The sequence below is a fragment of the Brienomyrus brachyistius genome, chromosome 5 (genome assembly GCF_023856365.1).
Source record: "Brienomyrus brachyistius isolate T26 chromosome 5, BBRACH_0.4, whole genome shotgun sequence".
In the NCBI taxonomy this organism is placed as follows: Eukaryota; Metazoa; Chordata; class Actinopteri; order Osteoglossiformes; family Mormyridae; genus Brienomyrus; species Brienomyrus brachyistius.
The window spans coordinates 3,890,813-3,912,362 of NC_064537.1; the positions used below are offsets into that span (position 1 = coordinate 3,890,813).

The window sequence follows — 21,550 nt, forward strand, 5'->3', positions numbered from 1 at the left end:
ATTCATGCACAGGAGACTCTTGGAGGGATGGTTGGCTGAAGAAACTTCACAAATAGCATGCCACGTTTTTATTTTCAGTACATTTCAAATATAAATAAAAAATATATATGGTACAAACAGAACACAATAATCCGATCAAACGGAAACAATGCTTTAACTGCACACATCTGTCGTCAAAATTAAAGGCCGTCCTAGTCTTGTCAGTAGAAGTTCATATTACTACAATCAATATTCAGTAATTTTCAGCATTTTCCTGCAAACTCAATAGCCTTATGTCAAACCGTAATCATACTGTAACTGTAGTAATGCATGGTGCCGTTACACAATTCCTAATTCCCTTAAAGCTTGATTAACTTGACATTTGCCGATCAGAAACGACGGGCCCTCACATCTAGCCACGAACTGGTTATGAAGCTTGATCGCGTCCTTTGCCGGGACTGCGGTTCTATCCCATGATCCTCCTGTTACAGGTCGTCCATTTTACTTCGCTGTGATGGGATGATTCCATGTGGAAAGGTCAGTCTTGCTGTAGTGATCTTCTCAAAGGCCGAGTGTGAACATGGGTGAAGGGGGGTGACTCAATAGTGCAGTCTCACTCTCACAGGCCACCTGTGTGCGCCTGTGTATCAGGGAGATTGACTGAGAGCAGTGTTATCCCCCCCCCCTTGTGCCTCACCTTGCTCTCCCCCACAAAAATGACATCCTCCACTGACAAGGATGATCGTCTCGTCGGGTGGAGGCGGCCGGAGGTCTGGGAGGTTACCAAAAACGGCCAAGGCGGATCATCAGAGGGGACACGTTGCTGGCCCCAAAGGATTGTGGGTATGGTAGCATGAGCCACAGGGATGCCGCCGGGACCCCATTGTCTTGGGCAATATCCAGTAAAACCTGCCCCCACCAGGTTTAATACATGTGGATAACATAACTAATATTAAGAAAAATGACAGATCAAATGAAAAGCAGGGGGGGAAAGATGATCGTTGACAGAAAGGGTTCACCATTTCCTTTGAAAGCCGTTCACCTGCAAAGAGAAGACAGGTTTTGATTGGACATCTGTGCCACATCTGGTTACATGCCACCAAAATGAATTCCTGGTGTCACAAAGTAATAACATGATACATGGATATTCAGTATCCTCTCCTCTAAGAAAATGGGGAAGCCTGGAAGTGCCTCTGTCTAGTGTTGGAGGGAAAACGAAGCAGAAGTCAGCCAGGTTCATTCAAGCCAAGACCCAAAGAGAAGCCCGAAGTGACTAACCGGACCGGAGGAGGACAGGAGAGGGGCGGAGCCAACGGGCCAGCAGGACAGGAGGGAGGAGGGAGAGTAAAAGCGGGGAGCAGGGCAGCAGCAGGTAGCTGGGAGGGCCGATCCAGCGCTACAGGAGATGAGGGTCAGGGACGACTGCACCTACACTGGCCCCCGGCAGGTGTCCGTGGGGGCTCTCCTCGACCATGCCAAAGGACACGCCATTGCTGGGGACAGGTGGGGTGGCCGTGGCACGGGGGAGGACCGTGTCATAGGAGTGATCCATCTGCTGCTACAGACAGACACACAGGGGAAAGGAGGTTAGCAGGAGCTGGGGTCAGAGCGGCCAAAAGGCCTGCATGCTCGCTAGGTGCAGCCTCTCAAGTACGCCGACCCGCTCTCCACGTTACAAAGCCACGCAGTCAAGAATGAAGCCTGGGGTCTGAGCACAGGGGCAGACATTTATCCAGCTGAGGATTAGAGGCCCGACACTGACACGATTACACTGCCAGCCACGAGATTCACTGCGGACACGGACTGTTACATGGCAGTGCCAGCAAGCGACCTGCTTCCTGCAGACTTACGTTACCCCCGCCCTTGGTGATGAGCGCCAACTCGGTGGGCTGGTACACAGAGCTCCTCATCTGCCCGTTGTAGCCGCTGTAGGGAGACATCGGCTTGTTGTAGCCTAGGGGGCAGCAAAGGACAGTATTAAAACGCATCTGGGCAGCCCCGAGGCATGCTGGGTAGTCAAAGTAACCGTAATGTCCGACGTCTTTGTCAGATCAGAGAATTATCCAACTTTGATCACTGTGACTGATCAATATTTGTAATAATCATACATAGTGACTCTTTTTGAATTAAGCTATGGCTTCGAAGCTCTGAAGTTGCACAAGCTTCAATCTGACAGACGGCCGGATGGAAGGGGCTTCCTGTGGTCATCCTGCGAGGTCGGACACCACTCCGAAAATAACAGTGTCGGTTATTTGGATGGATGGACAGACCCTAACCCTAACCCAGACACTGGTCAGGTCAGCGCCGGGTCACTGTCAGCCGGACACGCATCCAAAGTGTGGGGGATGAGCCTCAGAGACCAAAGCTAATAACCATGGCCAGAACCGAGCCATAAGTCGGTGCTCGGGAAGAGCACCCCCTACTGGCTGACATTAGCATCTTCATTGACTTGCACAGGATGGAGGGTTTATTTTAGTCCCTTCTGCTGAAGATAATCCAGGTTTCGTTTTTTTGATCAATAATGTAAATAGAGATGCAGCATCTACTACAGTCAATACTGAAATGGGGGGTACAGATCTCTCATTAATATTCCATTTTATGGCTGTATACCAGGTGTGACCCCCCACATGTACGCACCCTAAAGGCGGCACTCTTGCACAGCACCCTTGGAAGGACTAGGCCCCCCACTCCCTGACCCCGCGTTTTTTCCCAGGGCCCCTCCCACCGGACTGCAGGGGGCACCGTGCACCACTGCAGGTCCTGTGCTGCACTTAAGCCCTTCTGTGAGGACGTGTGGATTACATTCTGCCGCATAAGCGTCTGTGAGCGCAACCCCGCAAGGGCGCAGGATGTGGCTCACATTCCCGGACTTATTTTTAAGTTTCGGCAACTCTGTGGGTTATCAGAACATTATTCCGTCATCAACCCCAGCTTGCAATACATGTCCCATCCACCTGCCTCCCAGGGAAAACCGTTAACCAACCAAAATCAGCACCCAGAACGAGGTCACTCAGAAGTGTGGAGGGGAAAAGAAATGAAATAGGGAAAAAAGCAAGGTACAGATTTAAACATCCAGATATACAACCACAGGCACAAATTGACTCATGCGACAAATGCTTTAATCAAATTTGAGCGTAACATGTGGTGCTGTGATTTAGCCTCAGGACTCAAATTTCAGAATTTTGAACCAAATTATTACAAAAGTCCATACAACATAGTAACAGGAAATGTGTTCGTGCACTTAAAAAAAAAAAAAAAAAAAACTAAATAGTCTGGAAAAAAAATGTTCAGAATATTTTTTTTTTTTTTTAACCATGCACTCCGTCACCCAATTGTCCCCGATTTTGGGTCATGACCCTCCAGCTTGAGTTATAATAAACTCTGGGGAGAGACACTGGCCAACGCGAGCTCATACGTACCGGCAGCTGGCTCGTCCATGGAGAAGGCCTTGTTCTCCATGTACATGTTGTGCGAGCTCTGCTCCTTCAGGATGGTCTCGTAGCCGACACCTCGAGCAGCGTACAGGTCGTCGCCGAAGCTGGGCTCCACCTCACCATCGTCAGTGAGCGAGCACACCTCCGGGATGGCGTGCAGGAGCAGGAAGACCCAGGCGTTGGCCACCAGGGCGATGGCCAGCGTGGGGTCATCCCAGCTGGGGCCGCCGGTCCGCGCGTTGCCGAAGACGTACATGACGATCCAGGCCACCCAGATGGCGACGGAGAGCACGGCCGTCAGGACGACAAAGCAGCCGCCCTTCCGCCACTCCGGACGGCTGCCGATCAGCGCCGGTACGGCTGACACCACGGACACCGCCAGCAGCACCATCACATAGATGAGCGCCATCACAAAGTCCTGGTTGGCCACAAGGCACGGCACGGGGGCCGACGAGCTATTGGTGGGAGGCGCACGGGCTACCGTGATGACCAGCCACTCAGTGTTGATGACGGCCTCCACCAGCCAGAGGGCGAGCGCCGCCAGGCACAGCGGGAAGGCGCCGGGCCCGGCTCCGCCCGCCCGCCAGGCCAGCGCGCTCAGCCGCACGCCCTGCATCAGCAGGCAGGAGAAGCAGCCAGCGAACAGCACGCCGAAGAGGAAGCGCCGCGCCGTGCACGTGGCGAAGTCCCGGCCCACCACAAAGGCGAAGGCCAGGCCGAAGAGGCCCAGCGTGCTGAGCAGGAAGCCGGCCTGCAGCCCCGCAGAGCTGCGCCGCCTCGGGTCCTTGGCGAACGGCAGGCTGGCCGGGAGGATAATGAGGAGCAGCAGGGATGCGACGATACCAGCGGCCGCAAACGCCTCCACCACCACTCCCCACACCGCCGTCAGGTCGCACAGATTGTAGTAGAGTAAGGAGATTCCGGCACCGCAGCCATTGGGGGGTGTGGGATCCTGGGCCTCCAACGGTGACCACAGGGTGGTCGTCAACGGCAACAGCAGCAGCCAATGGCGTCCCATGGCCGCACCTGTAAAGGCAGACAGGCACAGCAGAGAGAGCGCGTGACACCAGCGCTTCTGCTTAACCGGGAAACACGCCTTTTACCCCCAGAGTCATCGGGGCGTTCCAGCTCAGAGAGGCACAACAGACGGGACACTCCCAGCCCCGAGTCACACGGCTCATTCCCGAAACACTACAGAGCCGTGCTAAACCTGCTACCTGGGGTAGAACTGAAGCAGGCAGTGCAGCCCAAAAAAAAAGGTATCCTGACAAAATGAAAATGAATGTACCAAGAAGGAAAGACAAACCTCCGAGTGCAGACATTTGGGACATGCTAATAGCGTAAGGCAGATATCCAGGGGCAGACTGGCAGCCGAGAGGAGGAATTTCGCAACAGACATTGTCGTGGTTTGGGTTACCACACTGTACTGCAGGCTGTGAGCGACTAATCTAAACTGAAAGAAAGACCAATGACACTTGTAGCACCTCCTACCTTCCCCAAAAAAGGGGGTTACAGTAAGTTAGGCAGAAAGTGACAGGACAGAAAGTTTACAGTTGGTCGCCGTGCGTGCAGCGGAGAGAGGGACTGATGAATTGGATGCTCCTGTTAATCATTAAAGTAATCCCCAAACGCGGGGAACCACAACGGCGCTGGGATACAGCCCAGCCAGTGGAGCGATTCTGGGTGGGAGGTCTGGCTTTCCAGATGTTTCCGCCTCCCACCAACACTGGTCCAGCCATGCCCACCGACTGCCCTCCCAGCCGTGCACTCTCCTGGGGAGCGATTCGGGACAGCTTCCCATCCAGCCAACTCATTTTGTACGGGGGTGACAGAGCTACTTAGAGCCAAATACAGTGAGCAAAACAGGCCATTCATATTTATTTGTTAAGCAGACACTTTTATCCAAAGCGACATACAATTGAGAAGGCAGTGGGGTCATCCAGTGCCGGGGCAACTGGGGATGAGGACCCAAATGTGAAATCATTCTAGTGATTAATGGATTTGAAATGGCAACAAAAAAGTCCAAACCAGCAGAACCATGCAACTACACCAGATAACTCAGATTTATCCATTTTAAAAAGCCCAATCCTGCAAGGTCGTGGCAGCGTCACGTACAGCTAATGTTCAAATTCAGTGAAAGGTATGCGGTGTGAACAGCAAAATCAAAGGAGGCCAGTAACCCGCTGAGGAGCGGGGCGTCGCCTTTGCTGATCCATTTGCATTTCGGGAAGTTTGTAGGCGAGGTATTTGTTTGACACTTCCTTGCTCAAACGCTCGCAGTTTCGCTCGAGGGTAGTTTCTGTCGGGATCTAAAGGCACAGCCACCCGCTTGAACCCTTGATGTGGCCGGTGCTTCGTCAAAAGACTGATCCGAATGAAACCGGCGACAGTACGCATGCGTCACTTAACTTCTAAGCATTTCCCCATAAAAAGTACCGAAATAGATGCCGATTTATTTCAAATGCAGTACGGATACAATCGGACAAGACACCACATGGGCAAGAAGCAGAGAACAGGAATCGTGGAGTTTCACAGCGCCGTTTTAGCCCGATAAAGTTACTGATTGACAGTATGACATTCCCACCCATTATCACATTTTCCTCCACATTGGTCTCAAACGCGCATTTAAACAAAGTGTGGCAACCAAATATACGCTGCCCACAAAAATCAAGTGGGAAGGAAACGATGACGTATAGAAAGTTTATGGACCTTAACAAATGCCCTTAAAATCTGAGCACATCGTGCAAATATTCAATCAGACATAACTATGAATCTATTTAAAAGGCGATAGGCTTCCACGTAAAAAATAAACTGAAAATTGGGGAACACAAATTCTTCTTTAGAATTTACGTCCACGGCGGATTACAGATTTTTTTCCCGCAGCCATCCTGCTTTAATATTTTCTCTCAGAAGATGGAACGTCGGAAAACGTTATAAATATGTAACCGGGCCAGCCCAAGGAGAGAAAAGGGCTGGACCAAAAAGCAGGCAGGACCTCGGTACCATATCCCTGCTCATGGCAGGCTGTCGGATAACGGGCCGGATTAGGCATGATCACACCTGGGGCAGAAGTCAAGGGCGTCGGTCTGCGTGCTGGAAAGGTGTAACCACGCAATGGCTGGTGCCAATAAACCAATCTGACAGACACTACTACACTGACAAAAGGTTCCGATCGCTTAAATAATACCAAATTCATTCCGACATTAAATGCTTAAAAGTATGTTTTTTGCTATAATCAAACTTGTGGCCACTTACTTGGGGCAGTTCCACAAAATAAAATTAACGAGACCGCATACAATGTCAAAAATGCTAGATGAAATTTATGTCCAAGTCTCTTTCACGCTACAAAGACCCTCCTTTGCCAATTATTCTACCTCCATTTTACAAACCCCCCACCTGTCTTCAACACCATCTCGCAGTACACTTTTGATTGACAGTCAACGAGGCGAATGAAAATTTCCCCGAACACGAATTTCCACCAATAAAGTCGAGAAAGGGCGGGACCCAAAACTCCAAAAAACTGAGCCTTCATCTGGGCAGGTGGATGATGCAAGTTCTCGATTTATACATATATATAAGATTGTAATAATTGAATTATACACAAAAACCTGCGCGCCCTCTGAACCTGTCTTCGTGGCCTCTGCGGTCGAAGAATTTAGATGCGACAATATTAATCATTAATGTTACCTGAAACCACACCCTTTCAAGATGTAAACTGACTGCAATTAAATTTTCCTCTTCCTAATTTTCCCCATGACATATCAGATATTAGTCACAAAGAGGAGTTTCTTAAAGTGATTTTTAGAACTTCCATTCTGATGCTTTTGTTTCGACATTTAATACACTTCAAATCATTTGCGCAACAACGGTAACAAAAGCGTCGGATCTTGTTGTGCTTTGTATCTATACTTGTGAGCGACGGAAAAAAACCCGAAGTGACAATATAACCCAAGACAAACTCTCCACATTTGGCAGGTATATAACGGGTGTCTTACCTGAGCTTTTGCGCTCCTTTTGCGACCTCAATTTATCTACAGAAATCCAAAGCGGGCGCAGCGCGTGCCCGATTACTGCCAACGCCAAACGCAGAAACTTGCGTAATTTATTCTCCGCTGTACTCGAATATTCCCGTTAATTCCCGATCGAGTTCAGTATCTCCCAAGATGTTTGTCAGTTTGCTGATGTATAATCTTGCGAAAGGGCGCTCGGTGCCCTGGCGGTTAGTTAATGTTCACCTCTCTCTCTCTCTCTCTCTCTCTCTCTCTTACACACACACACGCACGTTTCTCTCTCTCTCTCTCTCTCTCTCTCTCTCTCTCTCTCCAACCGGCCACCCAACTTCCATACTATTTGCGACTCACTCCACCCAGATGTAGCGATTCTATCGCGATATCAAATATCCCGTCCTCTAGTATCCCCAATTAGACTTAATATCGCACCAATGGGCTTGTAGGAAAGCCTTCTGCTTCAGTCATTAAAGGTGCGATTTGCACTCAAAATAGAGGGCCCGATGATTAGTTAATATAATAATAATAGTAATAACTGGAAGTGTGAAACAGTAAATAACCAAATAGGCCTACATAAATAAACCTATATATTAAGACGCAAATACATCGATTCAACAATTATATTTGATCGGGTTGTGCTGGAGTTTGCTGTCGTGCGGCAAATAACTCGATGAAACGGTAAGAATTTAGGTCCATCTTGTGGGAAATCACGGTATAACCCCGCTGCGTGCCCACTGGCGGTCTGTTTCTGTGCTACATGTACACGGCAGGTTGAAATGAGAAGTAAAAATCAACTACATCCGTCCTTATTAATCTACAGAGTGATTAAGGAGTAATGAATCAAATAATAGGGTAAGTGTTACATGATAACATATTGAATTTCTAACGAACCACGTGGATTGCACAATCACAATTACAGTAAGATGAAATCTGAGAAGGAAAACGAGTATAGAATTGCACAGTGTTAATCAGCTAGGCTCAGTTCCAGAATATCAGCAGTAAAATCTTGCCTAGAGTAAGGTGATTTGAGGGCACTATTGTAGAGCAGTGGAGATTCAGATGTTTTTCGGGGGAGGGAGGGCATTTAGGGTCATTTTTGGAACATTGAGATGACCAAGAAATGCATTAAGCAAACATCCCGATGGGGGTCTGGCTGTTGTTTACGGCACTGGTAGCCTGGAAACAATTAAACATCTTTGTCATGACCTTGAGCTGAATGTCTGCTTCATGGACAGCGAAGGTGTTCTACAAAAGGTGAGACATGTGGTCATCCGGGCAGCTTGAAGACAAAAATTCTGGTTGAGCCAAAGTGCTTTAAAGGTATGTGCTAATAGTCTGAGTCTGACTGATCTACAGTGGTCCAGGGAAGGTTCTCCAGTGAGTTAGAGGTATGAAGTTCTGGCTGGTAGGAGAAACATCTCCATCTTGACCAGTTTCATTGGCAGGTGACCGGTCATGCAGGTGGAGGTGTCTGCCAGACAGGATTTAATTGATATTGGTGGTGAATTGTGTGTCAAGGATGGGGGGGCATCATACATTTTACAATTTTTCAAAATGAGATTATGTTACAAAATCCCTTGTGAACTGCTCATGCTACAGATGTCTGGAGAAAGTCGCAGCTGACCCTGACAAAACGCTGTGCCCCACGACCGCTATACTCTCTAAAGGAAAGGGGAGCGCAGTTTACCCTAGTAAAACGCTGTGCCCCTCGACCGCTATACACTCTAAAGGAAAGGGGAGCGCAGTTTACCCTAGTAAAACGCTGTGCCCCTCGACCGCTATACACTCTAAAGGAAAGGGGAGCGCAGTTTACTCTCGTTTCTAGGCAACAGTTTACCAGACATTCTAAGCCCCAAAAGTGATCTAAGTGCCGTAGTAATTGTCTTGTTTTTATTTGATATCCTGTTCTGCAGGAAGCATGCGATAATTTCACTGTACTATATACACGATGGCAAGCGAACGTGGGAACGTGACTGGACAGTAATATTATTCACATCAAAAAGAGAGTTATTTAGTCTCTAATAGGATGGTAACCATATGTGAGGGAATTGTGTGTAAACATGTCATAATTTACAAAATGTATGGTGCCTGTTGTGATAATCAGTCAAAAATTATGTGTGATTTGAAGGTTAAAAGCGTAAGCGCGGATTTGTGACATATGGGGTGAGAGTGCCCCCTAGCGTACAACCTGTTGCTGAGTTTTGCTGAGTTAATCTAGGATCACAGGTCTGTTTCCGTTTGGTCCTTATTGCTCTGGCTTTATGCCCTAATTTCTGTTCTCATAATTGTGTTAAGATGACCGTTTATGCGGGGTCGTCTTCCTAACAATGGCCCACAGTGTGTGACGTCAGATACACTGCCCTAGCAGGCTCTGCTGACCTTATCAACGATATTTTACAGAGCAGAAGCATGTGTCTCTAAATTCAGAAAACAAAATTCCATCCACTTTACAGTTAGTGAAGACCAGAACATTTCACACCATTTATCACTCACTCCTATAATCAATCATTTATTATTATTATTAAAAATAGCTTTTTGTGAAGTTTAGCTGTTCTCATGACAGAGAGATTTTCAGCAATTGTTCAAGCAAAAACAGGAAAGTCGCACTTGTTACCCAGCCAGCCCACGTTGTTTGATGTTCAGTCAGACTCCAGCGGCTCCCATGGCTAACTTTGTGATCATGTGACTTTCCCTTTTGTGGAATCTTCTGCTACGGCTTGTTTGACACAGAGGAGGTCCGGGGGAGGTTATGTTGCTTTTTGTCATAAATCAAACCTTTCTCTTGCACGGGAACATGATCAAGCTGGTGTGAAAGTGATCTGACTGGTTTTCACCCCTTAATGTCCAGTGTTCCCAGTCCACGCATGGATGGCCAGTAAGCTTTATAATGATAAAGATGTCCTTCATCACGTCAGTCTATTTTTTAACATTGTTTAATAATTAAATTATATATCCTAAGTATGGGGTGGACAAAATAAAAGAAACACCTTATGATATATTAACCACGATTTATAATTCTGTAGGGTGTGACTTAAACCAAACCAGGTATTATTTCAGCCCAGTTTGGCATTACCGTTATGGGCCTGATTACCCAACAAAGCATTGTTTGAAGGGGCAGGAGTGCCAGGGGTCCACCGAGCCCCTGCACGGCCCTGCGTGACCCCAGGGGCGGAGCCAAAGGAGTGCCAGGGGTCCACCGAGCCCCTGCACAGCCCTGCGTGACCCCGGGAGTGGAGCCAAAGGAGTGCCAGGGGTCCACCGAGCCCCTGCACAGCCCTGCGTGACCCCGGGAGTGGAGCCAAAGGAGTGCCAGGGGTCCGGCGAGCCCCAGCACAGCCCTGCGTGACCCTGGGGGAGGAGCCAAAGGAGTGCCAGGGGTCCGGCGAGCCCCAGCACAGCCCTGTGTGACCCCGGGGGCGGAGCCAAAGGAGTGCCAGGGGTCCGGCGAGCCCCAGCACAGCCCTGCGTGACCCTGGGGGAGGAGCCAAAGGAGTGCCAGGGGTCCACCGAGTCCCAGCACAGCCCTGTGTGACCCCGGGGGCAGAGCCAAAGGAGTGCCAGGGGTCCGGCGAGCCCCAGCACGGCCCTGCGTGACCCTGGGGGAGGAGCCAAAGGAGTGCCAGGGGTCCACCGAGTCCCAGCACAGCCCTGTGTGACCCCGGGGGCAGAGCCAAAGGAGTGCCAGGGGTCCACCGAGCCCCAGCACGGCCCTGCATGACCCCGGGGGCGGAGCCAAAGGAGTGCCAGGGGTCCACCGAGCCCCAGCACGGCCCTGCGTGACCCTGGGGGCAGAGCCAAAGGAGTGCCAGGGGTCCGGCGAGCCCCTGCACAGCCCTGTGTGACCCCGGGGACGGAGCCAAAGGAGTGCCAGGGGTCCACCGAGCCCCTGCACAGCCCTGCGTGACCCCGGGGGCGGAGCCAAAGGAGTGCCAGGGGTCCGGCGAGCCCCTGCACAGCCCTGTGTGACACCGGGGGCGGAGCCAAAGGAGTGCCAGGGGTCCGGCGAGTCCCAGCACAGCCCTGTGTGACACCGGGGACGGAGCCAAAGGAGTGCCAGGGGTCCGGCGAGCCCCTGCACAGCCCTGCGTGACCCAGGCCCCTGACAGCACCGTTACTGGGCTGGAGGCTGTGCTGACCTAGGATTAAAAATCAGCCCCACCGTAGATTGTGTGCGGGAGAGGGGGGGGCTGAATTTTACCACCCCACATAGCCATTGGGTCCCCAGTATCACACACAATCCAGCATCAAATCACAGCTTATCACTTAACGGGGAGTCACACGCATCATATATCGATACGATCTGCATGTTTTGCATGCTGTGTAGTGGTGCTGGACACAGATGCTCTCGGCAGCCATGTGATCAAATAATTTGAATAAAAATTTACATAGATAATGAAAACAATACCTATATCCCACAGGGGAAGCATCTTCTTCTCCTGTTTGTGCAGGTTTGATACCACAGAATACAGGGTAAATTTTCGTGAAATTTAAGTTCGTTTGGTGACTTTACACACCTGATATTCTCACTCAAGTTCTTATAATTTAGAGTTTAGCAGTTAAACATTAATTATCTTTAATTCACATAACAGCACACATATAGACAGCATGTCCTTTTGGATGCCGATTTTATTTCAGTATAAAAGTACATCATCTGTGTTATGAACACAAAAATAATGAAAAATCCACATTATTGTGCCGTTGGGAAGGGCGGCTGCATCAGGCACTGCGGGCATTTAGGCCAAGAGGACAGTTTACTACAGAAAAGCAACATGCAGGTGAGATAAACCGCAGCTCCTTCCGGAAGGGGGGTCGAGCTGAACACGTATCACTTAATTAGTTGCTGCACTTTTTATCTTCAGTGGGTATCAGACTGGACTCAAATTTTTAGGGAGACGTACGTATCGGCCTGGTGTCGGGGGTAGAAGCACACGTGGAGCTAATTAGACATGTATAACCCATCGATCTTCCTAAGAAATTTTACCCAATACACGTGACACCTATTATCTCATATCTCACTACTGTGTCATTATCAGCAAGCAAAATGTCGCACGCCTGCCCTCCTCTTGCCGTACGTCCCAGCGACACACCAAGCCACCCTGTCAGGTCACTCTCATCCCTCTTTTTCTGTCCCTTGTCCCCCAACACTAAGCGGCTGAGAGAGGTGCCCCAAACCAAAAGATCAGGCTAGAGGGCACGGATGAGCTGCTGTGATGGCGACTGAGGGCCAGCAGGGGGTGCAATACCCAAGCAATCAAAACATGGACTCCGAAGGTTCTTCTGAAGCCATGCTCGTATCTCCTTCAGCTCGGCAGTTAAGCCGAGTTAATCCACTCAGAAATAGATATATTATCTAATAAATCTACAAATGAACTGCAGTTACATGACAGCATAAATTGTTTTGGATTGCAATTCACTAAACAGCACGGTAATCTAATCAGCTGCTGAGGGGCTGGAGGCAGAATGCAGATAACGGACGTTTTATGCCAGCGCGAGCACGCCTCTGCTTATCGCGCCCGAGTCCGATGGAGCGCCAGCAGATGGAATGGGCCGAGCCCTGAGCCCCTTGCAGGCCGTCCTCCGCATTATCCCATCCCGGTGCAGCCCACCACGCTCTCAGACGCCTCTGCGGCACTCTGCCGCGTTAACCTAACTTATCGGTTACCGTGTTCCCGTAAAAGGCTGCAGATGTAATTCACACCATGGTGCCATTGCAGTCATTTGAGCCCAGAATTGCCCTCCTCATACTGGACAGGACTAGGAGGGGGTTGTTTCAAAGTAAATGAAGTGATAAATTAGAAGACATCCGAAGGGAGCTGTATTCCGGAATTTAACACAGTGTTTCCTGATCCGGTCCTCAGGCACAGTCCACATTTTCTCTGGGAGCAAAAACGTGGACCATCCGTGGGTCCTGGAGGATCCGGTTGGGAAACACTGATCTGATTGAACGCATCAGTACTATGTATAAGATCCATCCATCCATTTACTAACTGCTTATCCTTGTCAGAATCGGGAGGGAGGGTGACTGCAGCCTGTAAAGCGCACGGCTGGTGTGTCACAGCGAGACGGCCGTACACTCCAGTGTCTCTGGCCTCAAATCCCAGAGTCCAGTTTCTCCTTATTAAAACTGCAATTTGTGAAATGTAGGGAAGGAGACGACTTGTCTGCGCCTGAAGAATTGAGAGCGAAGCCTGGCGCTTAGCAAACAATCACCCAGAAAGGGTTACGAAGCGGCCAGCTTGTTTGAGGGTTAAAGGTCCAGCGTCGCACATTATAGGCTCAGAGTCGGTGGTGGCCCGATGGAAATGTACCGGTGTGGAGCCCGCGGCCCTCGAAGGCAGGGCCACCACTCTCGGACGCAGGGCCTGCGTTTTGGTTGCTCGGTGAAGTGGCAGGAGTGTTTGCTCTGCGACCTGGACGACTTAGAACGCCATCAAGCCGTGGTTCAGGAGAGTAAACATGGCCTACTTCACCCCCCCCCCCCCCCCCGACTTACCTTAGCTGTCTGTTTTTACGTTAATCAGTACAAAAGTGATCCGGCTCCACTTGAGGTCTCTGTGTTGAGTTATGAAGCTACGCTAAGGATGAGCAGAGATTCCATCCAAGTCTCTGAATTTGTAAACCAAGTAGTGTACAGAGGCTGGGACATGCGGTTCACATAGCCTGAAATGGTGGGGGCGGAGTTTGGTCACATGGTCAAAAACAGCCTAAGTGGGAGGGGCTTAGGTTATATGATGAAACGTAGCCTAAGAAGTGGGAGGGGTTTAGGTTATATGATCAAACATAGCCTAAGAAGTGGGAGGGGTTTAGGTTATCTGATCAAACATAGCCTAAGATTTGGAAGGGGTTTAGGTCATATTATCAAATGTAGCCTAAAAAGTGGGAGGGGTTTACGTCATATGATCAAAGGTAGCCTAAGAAGTGGGAGGGGTTTTGGTACTATGAGCTGCCATAGCCTGGGAAATGGGAGGAGATTAGGTCACATGATCAAACAATCTATGAAGTGGAAGGAGGCAGGGTCAGAGAGTCGCCCTGGTGCGGCTTGGTGCTGGGGCGGAGGTGCCGCTTGTGGCTGCTGGAGAGCGAGGAGGTGGAGACGTTGGCAGCTGCATGCTGGTGGCGGAGGGCACGGAGCGGGCACAGCAGCGCCCCCTTCAGCAGCAGCACGTCCCTGACGGCCGCGCGAAAGGGCCGGCTCACAAAGCAGTACAGGAAGAAATTGACCGCCGTGTTGAGCATGGCCAGCATGTTGGCCAGGTCGTACGCCAGGTGCACGCGCCAGTCCCCGTGCACGGAGGACACGTGCAGGTGGTAGAGGACCACCACGGTGCGCGGAGCCCAGAGCACCGAGAACACAGAGGTCACGGCCAGCAGCATCGCGGTGGTCTTGCCCAGACGGTATGACGATGCCCCCTGCTGGCCGCCGGAGCGCCCATCCTGGCACTGCTGCCTCTGGCGCACCCTGAGCCGCCGGAGGATGAGCGCATTGAGCGTCAGGAAGATGCTGCAGGGCAGGAAGTAGATGATGGTGACGTGCGTCCAGATGAGGGCGCGGTCCAGGGTTGTGGGCGGGCCGCTCACGCGCCACATGTCCGACCACCAGAAGAAGGGAACGCCTGACACCAACGCCAGTGCAAAGACGACGCCGATGATGCGCCGTGCCCTGGCCGGGTAGCTGATACGGCGATGCTGCAGCGGGTGGCACAGCGCCAAGTAGCGGTCCACCGTCAGCGGCACCGCCGCCCAGATGGAGGCGTGGTTGGCACCGAACTCCAGGATGCTGACGGAGTGGAGCAGCAGCTGGGGAACATCCCGGTGGAAGATGGCCGTCTCCAGGAGGAAGCCCACAAAGATGATGAAGAGCTGGGTGAGGATGTCCGAGCCCGTCAGCGCCTGGAGGTACACATACAGCGCCTTCTTGGTCCGGGCCGCCAGCCGGGACAGCACCACCACCGTCAGGATGTTCACTGCAGCCGTGGAGCACGAGGAATCAGACAGGAAGGGGACAGCCATGTCAATGTTGTCCTACTAATAAGCTGCAGAGCTCCTCCTTCATGCCTATTGGCTGAAACGCTGTGTGCCTATTGGCTGAAACGCTGTGTGCCAGTTAGTGCTGGGTAGGTGTTAGGGTGGTCATTTTGGGATTTCCCATAGAAATGAATGGAGAGTCCCCACAAATATACAATTACTAATCTGTGTGTGTGTGTGTGTGTGTGTGTGTGTGTGTGTGTGTGTGTGTGCATGTGTCAAGTTTTGAAATTTATATTTCTCAGTCAGTTACACTTTTATCTCAAGATGAGCTCATTTAAATCCTTTAAATAAAAAGGCAGTAATTGTCCACAGAGAATCTTCATCAACATACAGGGAAACAGATAATTATAATTATATGGTGGGAGTGGTTGGCGCTCCATGCCAATTGGCTTAGAAACTCCAGGTAAAACAATACCTTTGCATTCAGATGAATTGCTATTTAGTATTAAAGCACATGCCCCCCCCCCCCCCAACACACACACTATCACCATTTTCAGGGGTATTTTTTGGTCGTTTTCCATGGGGAGTCCTCATCTCTCGTTGAGGCAATCCTACATAACCCCTCGTCCTTGGGGAGGCAATTACTAATCCTGACAGACAACTTTAAGACAATACCCCCCCAGCACTAGATCAATAGCTGAGCAGGGGGGCTATATTAGTTCCATAAGAATCACAGGAGGAGACAGTGACATCAGTGAACAGCAAAGGGTGTTTCTATAAAACTATAAACAATGGAATATTTTTTAAACAAATCTTTTTGTTTTCAGAAAGCAGGTCATTTGTTAATCTGTCGACGGAGCACAGAAAGGGTACAGGCAATGTGTGTGGGGGGGGGGTTATGCAGGGGTCAGGGGTATTGCTTCCATTAAATGACGATCAGCAGTTTACAGCAGGGAACAATGAACGTCATGTGACCGAGGTCAGCAATCGGCATGATGGGAAATTGATCAGGTGGCCATTAAAATGATGTGCAATGGGCAGCCTGCTGGACCATGTGAAAAAGTCAAGGTGGACTGAGGAATCGTCAGAAGGCAGTAACTTTTATCACATCAACAAAGCAACCACCACATCATTATACATTTACCAATGTATTGATAAGGCTTCCCTGTGCACAGCTTCTGCCTTGAAGATTAAAGGCTGCCTGTTTATTTAAAGTGCTTACCTACACACAGCATATTACAGTACATTATTCATATCTTTTCTCATTCTTTTCAAAATTCTGTTCATCTAATCAAATAACATCATGGCAGGAACGTATATCCAAGTATATCCAAGATACAATTAGGAGTGACAGGACAACAGGGAGCCCCCTGCTGGGGTCTGATTGGAGTTCTTTAAACCAATCCCTGCTGCTCTTATTGTCCTGTACCTGGTACTCCCACGCAGAGGAGGGCGCTGTAGTAAATGACGGGGATAGCTCCTAGGACGCACTTCGATGGAGGTGTGTTGTCGGGGCCAGGTGGAGTGCTGTTGGACCCAGAGATCATGGCTTTGCAGTGTTTCTTTATTTGCCCCGTTTGCCAGAAGAGAGGAGGAAGAGAAACAAAATAAATGGAAGAGTCACACACAAACGCCAACCGGTTAAACAAAAGCCTTAAACATCCTCCACTAGTTTATGCATTTAAGGATTAGGCCCAGCCATACTCCACAAGACATGATTTAAACAATTTCAAGAACAAATATAACATCAGCGAGATCCGGGCCAGAGGAAAATGGTTAGACTTTAAGTCCATCTGAGACACCAAATTACGAGGTATACCCAGTGCCCGGTCTGCCTTTTCTCCCATGGACCCTGTGCTCGCATCGTGATGGTGCTCAGAGAATAGAAACCCCGGGGCTCAGCCTATCAGCTACAAGAGAAAGCTACGGCTAAGAGGTCGATAGTACAGCAGAAGTTTACCTGCCTGGATGGAATCTGCTCTCCGTGGTTACAGAATCAGTAGTGCGATGGTGCACGTACCACGTGAGTTTATAAAAATGTAAGAATCAGAAACACTCAGTTGACATCTTTAAGAAAATTGGAGAAAAAAAAAACAGATTGTTTGAGAGATTCCTGACTGTGCTTTTTGTCTTAGGATACTTCAGTGGAAAAGGATGGGACAGAGGCACCTGGATTCAAAAGGCGACTTCAGGCAACTGTTTAGGGAGGAGGTGCATGCAGTTTACCAGTCACAGTTGTATTTTATAAACGGCAACTCGATAAGTCCTGTACGACATCCTTATAAAGGGTCGGCGGCAAAGCTATTGACCCCGCAAAGTTAAACATGCTGCCTCTATTCCCAGACGCCCGTGACAGCAGAATAAATACGGATAACGCTGTGGGTCCAAGTCTCGGAAATGTGCGAAGGGGCGGAGCTTAATCAGGCACGGCCCGGCATGATGTTGGCCAGCTGCTGGCTCCGCCTCCTTCCCTTGTCCCTGCAGCTGCCTTGCTTGCATAATCTATCTGGCCTGTGCCAGAATAACTTCCTGTGTGTTCCACCTGGGCTGGACTGGGATTAAAAATCAGCCCTGGAATTTGGCCCATAGAAGCTCACCACACATACATAACTACGGTAAAATTTGCCAACACAGGAAGGAGTGTGGGTCCCCAAGCTTGGGTCAGGGGGAGGGTCCCCACAAAAAATCCCGCCCACCCACACCCCCATTGGCCCACCTTCTGCCTTAGTGACTTAGGTGCTGCGGACATCCTGTCATTTTCAGCTTTAGGAAACTCTCCACCAGGCCAGCCTGTCTTCTCCTCGGCTTAAGCACCCTTCCACACCATCCGAAGTCTACCTTGCCGCACTCAGGTCAGGCTGGGTTACGTTTTCAGTACATGGAGGTTTCCCTGCCCATGGTGGAGGACCCTGACTTTTGACATAATCCTCAGGGCTTCTGTAAATGAGGGAGAAACCCTGAATAAGTCAAGGCGCCCAGGAATGGGTAGTTGGGCTCGGAGGAGCCAGCAGGTTGGATGTAGGAGCCCAGACTGAGCTTTCATCAGGAGGTCAGTTTGTCTAACACTACATTGAGAGCTGGGCTGCTGTGTGTCACTTTGGGCCAAGGCTCCAGGCGTTCAAGCAGAAGGTCACTAGTTCAAATCCCAACGTTGGCAGAGTGGTTTCACAGTTTTGTCCTTGAACAAGACCAGGTTGTCCATGAACTACATATCAATTTAATATTGTTCTATTCTTTACTAATCTCACATGTAAAACATAACATTTAACAGAGGTTTAAATCCCATGACAGATGCTGAGCCTCCAGGAGCTAAAAATGTCCCATTCTGAATCCACTCAGTATGCTTCTAATTTTTTTTTTAAAACGTGTCTTGTACCCGCCGCCTAAGGACCAGATGTGGGGCTTCTGTAAGCCGCGCGTATCCGCAGACGTGCGCTGTGATGTGTGATAATCCAGGCGCGATGACCGGCAGAGCAGCCGAAGCATGGACGGAGGTGAGACAGGAGAGCTGCCAGGCGGGATCCAGGCAATCGGAGCCGTGTTCATGGCAACCGGAGAGCGGACACAACCAGCGACGTGCGCCGTGTCTTTGCGTCTCCCCCGCTCTCCGTGTTCCACCTTCCTGTTTTTAACCCTCTCACCCGAATGGTTTCTCTCCATCATCTCGAAATATCTGACACTCACTTACCCGATTATCCCATATTACCCTGGTTACCGTTAATTTCGTCTCAATGCGTCTCAGTGTCAATGATCGTTACAGCGTCCGCTGACAGTATGAACACCCCGCCCCCAAAGAAAGTGCTCTCCATTCGCTTTATCAGCTCTTTAAGTTCTTATTTTGTGTTAATTGGGGTGTGATCGTGTTTTATAATGCCTACTGACCCACTGAAGTGGCCGACGTTAGCGGTAGTTAAGGAGGACCGCCATAGCTTTATTGCGAGAATATTCTATTATAAACAACAAACTCGTTATATTGGAAAGGTCACTTTGTTTTTGTCGGGAGGGACGCGTACCTAATATATTTTACCTATCTGCAACCTGAAAACAAGATTGTAATTACAGGAATCGGAATTTTCCTCATTTAGATAGACTATAATTTTTGTACTGCATATTAACTCAGACCTCAAAACATCCGTGGATATTATGTACAGAGTTTTACATTGACGTAAATTTCTGCATGTTACTTTGACTATATTTGTTGGTGAAACGAATATAAACTATTGAGATGAATTAAAATGGTTTAATAAGGGACCGTAACAGCGGACGGGGAATTACCTCTCCGTAATTTGAAGGTGGTTTTCTGTCACTCGTATGACATAGTAAAATTTTTTAACTAATTTAGTTTAAAATACCAGTGAAGATTAAGCAGAAAGTTAATCAGTGCATTCTAATACACGCATGTCGGTAAGCGCTTAAATACCGGCCGTCGCTTCAGGATCAGTCACCTCAAAGACATTAAATATCACGTAAAGCATATCGGACTGGATCTATTAATGCTCCACGGACTTTGTGATCATTAGTGTTCAGGTTACACAGTAAGCGCTATAAAGGGACCTGCAGAAAATCGAGCATCATTACGCGGTTATTATAAGGACGTCATTCTATTATTTTCTTATTTGGCGTTGACTCAAAAGCGCCGACCACAGCATCACATCCATGGTTATCAGCATAAGGACCGAAAAAGCTTCCTGACTATGTCCAACCAGGAGGAAACGGTGGCGTGAAATGAGGAGATGGGGTGCTGGTTTGACCGCAGAGCCAGTTAATGTGTCATTGCCTTCGAAAGACTATTTACTCCGAGGCGATATTTAACAACAAAAAAACGTCTCCGGTATCCACTAAAGGCTTTTTGATAGAAGTCCTGAAGTGGAAATGGTCCAGGGCAGCAGAAATGTAGAGGACAACTGCGAACACACGGGAGAGAAAGTGAAGGCAGCGAAACCGGAGCGCAGTCAGCGCGCTCCTCAATTATTCATGGGCTTGGCAGCTACATCCAAAGGGGCAAACTGGTCAGGACCAGGGCACATCGACCAGGACCGGGGAAAACGGGTCAGGACCGGGGCACGTCAGCTAGGACCGGGACACATCGGTCAGGACCGGGGCACGTCGGCTAGGACCGGGACACATCGGTCAGGACCGGGACACATCGGTCAGGTCGAATTAAATGGAATTTGGCGTCTCTCCCGCCTCAGAAACAAGGTGACATTCAAAAGACGCTGAAGGAGACAAACAGCCTTGCAAAAACGTGTGCGATTCACCCCCTACTCAATGACACTGACACTTCCTGCCAGTGCAGAACATTAAAATGACAAAATCCAGATAATATCGTTAACAACAGTCTTTAATATCAAATCACTCCCACACAACCTTAGCGGGGGAGTATGGTATGGACACTGGTAAGTGGCCAAGAGAAAGTGGGAAAATATATATATAAACGACAAAGTAAAGATAGGAACCGCAAAGGCTTAGTTAACCCTTTGAATTTGTGGTAGTTCTTTTACGTTAAAGTGACAAAGTGACTCATGCATATTAGTAGCAAACTGTTTTCATAACTAGCAATTCAAACACAGAAAAGAAACACACGACCAACATGCTATTTGAACAACTTCCCTCTGACAGTCACACACGTAAATATTTTAATAGCCTTGCAGGATTGTGTTGCCCTCGTGCGAGTGTTCAGGTAGCCTACCTGTAAGCTGGGACTCATCCAGAAAAGCGAAGTCCTAACTATCACAGCCGAGACTGCCCCCCCATCCGCCACTCGACCGGGGCTCCAGCGGAACCCGCGGCACGACCCGGGCGAAGGGCACCAGGCGCGGAGCTGGAGAGCAGAGAAGCGCAGAGGAGGCGTGAGTCCGGCAGGAGGGACATCACTGCTAAGAGATCCAGAAGGGAGGGAGGGAGGGAAGGAGAGAGGGAGCGAGGAAGAAGAGCCAGGAGAAGAGGAGGAGACGGGGGGGGGGGGGGGAGGGGGGGTGGCCCTTGGAGGAAGGCAAGTAGGTGACAAACAGACAGGGATATGGGGCATGAGAAGAAAGCGGGAGAGAGGGATGAGAAAGAAAGCAAGGATGAAGGCAGGAAACCCTTAAATGGCTGTAACAGTGACTGACGTTGTGCCTCATGGCGCCCCAAGGGTTTGCAGAGGGCTGTGACCAGAATGCA

The 21,550-nt window shown here is 49.6% G+C and overlaps 2 protein-coding genes across 5 annotated transcripts; both read right to left on the reverse strand.

Moving 5' to 3' along the window:
• Positions 1-53: 53 nt before the first annotated feature.
• gprc5c (G protein-coupled receptor, class C, group 5, member C) lies at positions 54-7,761 on the reverse strand. Of its 4 annotated transcripts, none has more exons than XM_049014556.1 (5): positions 7,409-7,753; positions 3,399-4,439; positions 1,830-1,933; positions 1,412-1,534; positions 54-1,021 (listed from the first exon to the last, which is right to left on the reverse strand). In XM_049014556.1, exons 2-5 carry the CDS (start codon positions 4,429-4,431, stop codon positions 995-997), a joined length of 1,287 nt encoding a protein of 428 aa, XP_048870513.1. In that variant the 5' UTR covers positions 4,432-4,439; positions 7,409-7,753; the 3' UTR covers positions 54-994. The 4 variants fall into 4 exon arrangements, with proteins under 4 accessions (XP_048870513.1, XP_048870510.1, XP_048870511.1 ...); XM_049014553.1 differs by having other exon boundaries at positions 1,412-1,537; positions 7,409-7,752; XM_049014554.1 differs by lacking the exon at positions 7,409-7,753 and adding an exon at positions 6,669-7,398 and having other exon boundaries at positions 1,412-1,537.
• A 6,609-nt stretch (positions 7,762-14,370) lies between these two features.
• On the reverse strand, positions 14,371-21,197 carry gpr142 (G protein-coupled receptor 142). Its single transcript, XM_049014408.1, has 3 exons — positions 21,078-21,197; positions 16,818-16,950; positions 14,371-15,384 (listed from the first exon to the last, which is right to left on the reverse strand). Exons 1-3 carry the CDS (start codon positions 21,093-21,095, stop codon positions 14,414-14,416), a joined length of 1,122 nt encoding a protein of 373 aa, XP_048870365.1. The 5' UTR covers positions 21,096-21,197; the 3' UTR covers positions 14,371-14,413.
• Positions 21,198-21,550: the final 353 nt, after the last annotated feature.

Excerpts from the sequence above, each read along its gene's own strand:
- gprc5c (XM_049014553.1), bottom strand. The coding sequence starts at position 4,431 with ATGGGACGCCATTGGCTGCTGCTGTTGCCGTTGACGACCACCCTGTGG. Across the intron at positions 1,934-3,398 it reads CATGGACGAGCCAGCTGCCG|GCTACAACAAGCCGATGTCT; the intron begins GTACGTATGAGC and ends GCTGCCCCCTAG. Across the intron at positions 1,538-1,829 it reads TCACCAAGGGCGGGGGTAAC|CAGCAGATGGATCACTCCTA; the intron begins GTAAGTCTGCAG and ends GTCTGTCTGTAG.
- gpr142 (XM_049014408.1), bottom strand. Across the intron at positions 15,385-16,817 it reads CCTCTGCGTGGGAGTACCAG|TGAACATCCTGACGGTGGTG; the intron begins GTACAGGACAAT and ends CCACGGCTGCAG.